This window comes from Pneumocystis murina (genome assembly GCF_000349005.2).
Source record: "Pneumocystis murina B123 chromosome Unknown supercont1.17, whole genome shotgun sequence".
NCBI classification, from domain to species: domain Eukaryota; kingdom Fungi; phylum Ascomycota; class Pneumocystomycetes; order Pneumocystales; family Pneumocystaceae; genus Pneumocystis; species Pneumocystis murina.
Genome location: NW_017802375.1, coordinates 288,005 through 294,175, shown reverse-complemented (window position 1 = coordinate 294,175; position 6,171 = coordinate 288,005). Strand labels below are relative to the sequence as shown.

General features: G+C 26.9%; 4 protein-coding genes and 1 non-coding gene across 5 annotated transcripts; 3 read left to right on the top strand and 2 right to left on the bottom strand.

Annotated features, from left to right (window-relative positions):
• Positions 1 to 263: 263 nt before the first annotated feature.
• On the top strand, positions 264 to 1,774 carry PNEG_03452 (adenosylhomocysteinase; the record flags this gene model as incomplete). The annotated part of the gene is made up of 6 exons (XM_007877350.1): positions 264 to 383; positions 422 to 566; positions 608 to 929; positions 977 to 1,149; positions 1,188 to 1,405; positions 1,445 to 1,774. 6 exons carry the CDS (start codon positions 264 to 266, stop codon positions 1,772 to 1,774), a joined length of 1,308 nt encoding a protein of 435 aa, XP_007875541.1.
• Positions 1,775 to 2,088: 314 nt separating this feature from the next.
• On the top strand, positions 2,089 to 2,162 carry PNEG_05052. The gene has a single exon. It is a non-coding gene; the product is annotated as a tRNA-Arg (tRNA).
• A 746-nt stretch (positions 2,163 to 2,908) lies between these two features.
• PNEG_03450 (hypothetical protein) lies at positions 2,909 to 3,534 on the bottom strand (the record flags this gene model as incomplete). Its single annotated transcript, XM_007877348.1, has 3 exons — positions 2,909 to 3,061; positions 3,106 to 3,223; positions 3,269 to 3,534. The coding sequence occupies 3 exons, from the start codon at positions 3,532 to 3,534 to the stop codon at positions 2,909 to 2,911; spliced, it is 537 nt and encodes a 178-aa protein (XP_007875539.1).
• Positions 3,535 to 4,089: 555 nt separating this feature from the next.
• Positions 4,090 to 4,561, bottom strand: PNEG_03449 (hypothetical protein). Its single transcript, XM_007877346.1, has 3 exons — positions 4,466 to 4,561; positions 4,369 to 4,425; positions 4,090 to 4,324 (listed from the first exon to the last, which is right to left on the bottom strand). Exons 1-3 carry the CDS (start codon positions 4,479 to 4,481, stop codon positions 4,194 to 4,196), a joined length of 204 nt encoding a protein of 67 aa, XP_007875537.1. The 5' UTR covers positions 4,482 to 4,561; the 3' UTR covers positions 4,090 to 4,193.
• Positions 4,562 to 4,644: 83 nt separating this feature from the next.
• PNEG_03448 (hypothetical protein) lies at positions 4,645 to 6,144 on the top strand (the record flags this gene model as incomplete). The annotated part of the gene is made up of 8 exons (XM_007877345.1): positions 4,645 to 4,784; positions 4,827 to 4,998; positions 5,051 to 5,139; positions 5,188 to 5,225; positions 5,275 to 5,462; positions 5,503 to 5,672; positions 5,714 to 5,732; positions 5,777 to 6,144. Exons 2-8 carry the CDS (start codon positions 4,827 to 4,829, stop codon positions 6,142 to 6,144), a joined length of 1,044 nt encoding a protein of 347 aa, XP_007875536.1. The 5' UTR covers positions 4,645 to 4,784.
• Between the last annotated feature and the right edge of the window lie 27 nt (positions 6,145 to 6,171).

Sequence of the window (6,171 nt, the reverse complement as noted above, 5' to 3'; positions counted from 1 at the left end):
CCTAAGCCTAAAGCCTAAGCCTAAGCCTAAGCCTAAGCCTAAGCCTAAGCCTAAGCCTACGCCTAAGCCTAAGCCTACGCCTAAGCCTAAGCCTACGCCTAAGCCTACGCCTACGCCTAAGCCTAAGCCTACGCCTAAGCCTAAGCCTACGCCTAAGCCTAAGCCTACGCCTAAGCCTACGCCTACGCCTACGCCTACGCCTAAGCCTACGCCTACGCCTACGCCTTGTTTCGTCACTAAATTATTCATCAATTTAAAAAAAAATGACATTAACACATCCATATAAAGTTGCTGATATTTCTCTTGCCAACTGGGGACGTAAAGAAATAGAATTAGCTGAAAATGAAATGCCTGGGCTTCTATCCTGCCGTAAAAAATATGGTGTATGTTTTTTATTTCTAAAAAAATCTAAAAACATTAGAATTCCAAACCACTAAAAGGTGCAAGAATTGCTGGATGTCTTCATATGACTATACAGACTGCAGTACTTATTGAAACTCTTGTTGAGCTTGGCGCTGAAGTAACTTGGTCATCATGTAATATTTTTTCTACACAAGACCATGCAGGTAAATTTAAAAAAATATAAATATTATTGATTCATTAACAGCTGCTGCTATTGCTGCTTCTGGCATCTCTGTCTTTGCGTGGAAAGGAGAAACTGAAGAAGAATATTTATGGTGTATTGAAACTCAACTAACATCTTTTAAAAATGGGAAACATTTAAATATGATCTTAGATGATGGAGGTGATCTTACATCTCTTGTTCATAATAAATATCCAGAATATCTTGAAAACTGTAAAGGGATTAGTGAAGAAACAACTACAGGCGTTCATCAATTGTATAGAATGTTCAAAGAAGGAAGACTTAAAGTTCCTGCAATTAACGTTAATGATAGTGTAACAAAAAGTAAGTTTGATAATTATATGGGGTTGGCTTAGTCATAATATATAAAATAAAATCTAATTTGAAGTAAAGATGTCGAGAATCCTTAATTGACGGTATTAAACGCGCAACCGATATCATGATTGCAGGAAAGGTTGCTATTGTTGCTGGCTTTGGAGATGTTGGAAAAGGATGCGCTAAAGCTTTGAGAGGGATGGGTGCCCGTGTTATTATAACTGAAATTGACCCTATTGTTGCTCTTCAAGGCATGTTAAATAATTTTTATTTAAATTAACTGGAATAGCAAGTATGGAAGGTTATCAAGTAGCTGTAATGGAGGAAATAGCATATCAAGGTGATATTTTTGTAACTGCAACAGGTTGTAAAGATATCATATGTGAACGTCACTTTGAAGTAATGAAAAATGATGCTATTGTTTGCAATATTGGTCATTTTGATGTAGAAATTGATGTTGCATGGCTCAAAAAAAATGCAGTTAATGTATCAAATATTAAGCCTCAAGTGAGTTTTTATAAAGTAATATTAGTCCAACATATTTAGGTGGATCGTTATCAAATGAAAAACGGTCGGCATATTATTCTTTTAGCAGAAGGTCGTTTAGTTAATCTAGGATGTGCTACAGGACATAGCAGTATGGTTATGTCTATGTCTTTTACTAATCAAGTCTTAGCACAAATTGCATTATGGACAGCTCAGGAAGGTCAATATCCTTTAGGAGTTCACTTTCTGCCTAAAAAATTAGATGAAGAAGTTGCACGTCTTCATTTATCTAAACTTGATGTTAAACTTACTTGTTTAACACCTGCGCAATCACTTTATCTTGATATTCCTATCGATGGACCATATAAAAATGAACATTATCGTTATTAATATTTTATTTATAAATTATAAATAAATATTTTTAGACTTTATTTTCTCATAAAACTTTTATTATTTACATTTATTCACTAAATATTAAATATATTTTTTTAATCTTTATAACTATTTTAGTTTTTATTCTTTTGAAAAAAATATTTATTTTTTTTATTAAATTTAATGTCTTTAGTAAATTTATTATTATTAAAATTATATAATATATTCATGATTTATCAAAGTGATTACGTTATCTGTTTTCTAGTTGCCAATATACTTATTATCTAATATTTTAAACTTATATATTAATAGTATCTTAAGTTTAAGAATAGGCCCTGCTGGCGCAATGGTTTAGCGCATCTGACTTCTAATCAGGAGGTTCTGGGTTCGAGTCCCAGGTAGGGCTTCTAAGATATTTAAAAATTGATTTATGGTGATTATTAAGATGACTATTCCATGAGATAGTATGATTTTTTTCTAGATCTCTCTTAAAACCAATTATTTAAAAAATGTATCATTTAATTTTAATGAAATACTTTCTGTTTTTAAAATAAAATCCTAACATAGAAAGATTAATAGTAATCTCTACTCATATAATCAAACATATATTTATAAGAATAATTATTATGTTAATGATAATATTGAATTATCTTTAAAAAATTAAATGCAAAATGTGTGTAGAAAGTGTTATATCCATAAAAGTTAGCTTAAAATGAATATAAAATGAACCCAAATCAATCTTTTGGAATATAATTAAATTTTATTCTAATATTCTATATCTTATAATTAAAAAAAAATAACATTAATAAAGTGCTTTTATTTTAAATATCTTTTTTATACATCCCGAACATATAGATTTAAAAAATTACTAAAATATTTTTATTTAAAATTATCTATTCTTAAATTATATAATAATAATTGTTCTTCTTTTTCTTACTATAATTTCCTATTACTAATATTGCTTATTCTAAGTTCTGTTTTTGTTTTAATTTAATTTAATTTCTCTTAATTTTAATTTTTTATTCTATTTTTTTGTATTTTATAGAGATAATAATGAGGATTTCATATAAATATAAAAATATGTTTGATTCTAGTGCAATCAAGATTATTTGTAAGATTTAATTTATTTTTAAATAAAAAAATCATATACTTTCATGAATCAAGATATGACTTAATTCTAGATATAATAAGCCGAAAACCCCAATGGAGACCTTGAGATCCCATTGGAAAATAACTAATCAAGTACCATAACAAAGTTATAAATTGTATTATAGAGGAAAAAATAGCAAGAATAGTTGATTTTAACTATCGCTGGTCTATTAAAACATATTTACCTTTTTTATACTCACATGTAAAATAAAATATAAAGTCAAAACCATACTCCCTAGGTAAATACATGTAAATGGAAACCGTGGTGCAGAAAATAAATGTTTAATATAAGTCCAAGGACCTTGAAGAGCAGAAAATCTGTTGCAAATTAAATTATATCTTAAAAATTAATATGTACACCACGATGCAAGAAATAAAAGATTTGCAATTGTCCATAAAAGAACCACTTTTCTTGGTTTGAACAAAGTTGTCATCAAAAAAATAGCAAAAATAAAACAAATAGCTGAGCTTAAAATACAAATAATAAAAATAATCACACGATCTGTATAAGATAATTTATTGTATTGCTGTACATCTGTTGGAGAAGATTCTAGATCTTGCTTATTTACATTGAGTATTTCAGTATATTTCTTGTGAAATAAAGGATACGAACGAATTCGATTTATCATCGTTCTTTGAGAAGTTTGCAGGTATTGTAATAAACGTTTTATAAGTAAATTGAAATAAAAAATACCTATGAAGTATGAATTATATTTATATTAAAAAATATTCTATATTTAATTTTCAAACTTTATATACTGTATATGCAATATTTATACATTATATATGTATTTGTACGCACTTTTCATATATTCTATGTAGCTAAGATGTAATAAGTCTAAAATATGAATAAATATACCTTATAACCCTTCTTTTTACATTCTCAAAATTTTTGTTGCTCTACAATTATTTTTTATAGATTAACATAAATCTATTTCAAAGGATATATAAAAACATTCCATCTATATTTATTTCTTTATTTACAAATAGCACTTATTTAAGTTTCATAATATTATCCATTGATTTTAAAATTTATTTCCGAGTCAATAGCATCTGACTCTATTTCAACTATAAAATTTAATTACTAATACATCTATTTGTACGCATTTTACCTAGTACAATTTCCTTATCGAGCAACTTTTCTCCTTTCAAAATTTCTTGGTCTTTCATTTTTATTGTTTTTTTAGTTGTTCAATTGTTTGTGTTTCTGAATATAACTTTTGAAATCCTAAATCACGCATTTCGCGTGACTGAAATAGCGATCTTGATGTGTTAGATATTTTGATTATTATGAAGATTTTGCAAACCGGTCCATTCGGCATTGTAAATATACTTTTGCCATATTTTTGCACTGTGATTGCTCATAGTGATGTGTTTGAAGACAATGTAAATAGGCTTTCATTAAGGACGTGCATTCTCCTATGTTTATCAATTAATATTATAGAATTTTGAGGTAGAAATACCATCATGATCCAATGGAAAACTTCCATATAGGGGAGGAGTTAACAAAGTTTTAGAAACTACTATTAATTAAAAATAAAAATTAAGAAAGGGTTTAACTTTGTATAAATCCCATTTATAATTTAAAAAAAAAATATTATGATAAGGTTTGCTAAATATCTTGAACAGTGTAAAATATTTATAAACGAGATCTATAATTAATTGAAAGATGTAATGAATATTTAAGGGGTTTATTTTTTTTACAAAATATCGGTTGAATGTAAAAGAATGAGTTATAAAAAAATTAATATTTATAAGCTTTAGAAGAAAATATACACATGTCATAAGTGAAGAAATGTTTATATAGATCTTCATGCTGAAAAAAAATAATTGAAATAATATCTAATCAACAGTTTTATACTTAATCAGGAGTTTAAATGTATATCATCTTAAATAGATATTTTCTTTTACTAAGAAATAGATGAGAGCATCTTTTAAGGAAAAGAATGTGTTAGATGTGAAGGAATATTGTTCTTTCATAAGAATGTCTAATAAAAATCAATCAAGAATAAAATTAAAAGCATACAATACAGTAGAAGATGTTCTTCATTTGATTCAAAAAAGTCAACGCATTTTGGTTATTACAGGAGCTGGTATAATATTTCTTTAGATTTCTTATTTTAGTTCTTAAAAAGGATTTTGTAGGCATAAGTACATCATTGGGAATACCGGATTTTCGAAGTGATACAGGGATCTATTCCATATTAGAAAAATATGGGTTAAGTGAACCACAGGTTCGAAGATAATTTAGATTATCTAATGATTTATTAACTAAAGGTTAGGAAGTGTTTGATATTGATGTTTTTCGAGAAGACCCAAGGTATGGGACTATATTTTATTAAGTTTTATATAAGTTTATTTAAGATTAGTATTTTTTATTCTTTTGCATCTGAATTGTTTCCTCCGGAGAAGTTTAAAAATCTTTTTTATTCTCCTACGCATGCGTTTATAAGGTTATTACAAGACAAAAGAAAACTTTTAGCGCAATATACACAAAATGTTGATAATATTGAAGAAGTAGTAGGTATTCAAAAAGAAAAGTTAGTTCAATGTCACGGTATTTTTTATGTTTCTTATTTTATAATCTAATTATATAGGATCATTTAAAAATGCAATTTGTATTATATGTGGACATATGGTTTCTGGTGAAATTATTTTTGATAATATATTATTAAAAACAGTTCCTAAATGTTTAAAGTGTTTAAAAAATAAGAAAAATAGGAAAAAAAATGAAAACAGTTGTGAAATAAGTCTAGGAGTTTTAAAGGTTTTGTTCTATATTTCTATATATTAGAACTAATTTTGTAGCCAAATATTACATTTTTTGGTACTTATTTCACATATTTTTTTTGTATCTAAAATTAGTAATAGGAGAAAAGTTGCCAAAGTCCTTTGATAATAGAATAGAAAAGGATATATATTCATGTGATTTAGTTATTTGTATTGGTACATCTTTGAAAGTGGCTCCTGTTTCAAAAATTATAAATGCTATTCCTTCAAATATACCTCAAATATATATATCTAGGGAATCAGTTAAGCATATTACATTTGATATTACTTTACTTTCAAACTATTGTGATGATATTGTAGCTAATCTATGTAATCGCTTGAATTGGGATGAATTTTATGATATTGCAAAACTTGGTCATAAATATGCTTTTAATAGAATGATAAACAATGCTAAATTAACATGGAAAAAAGAATCAGAATCAATATGGAGACTAGACAAAGATGTATAATAATAAATATTAAATATTTCAAATGTA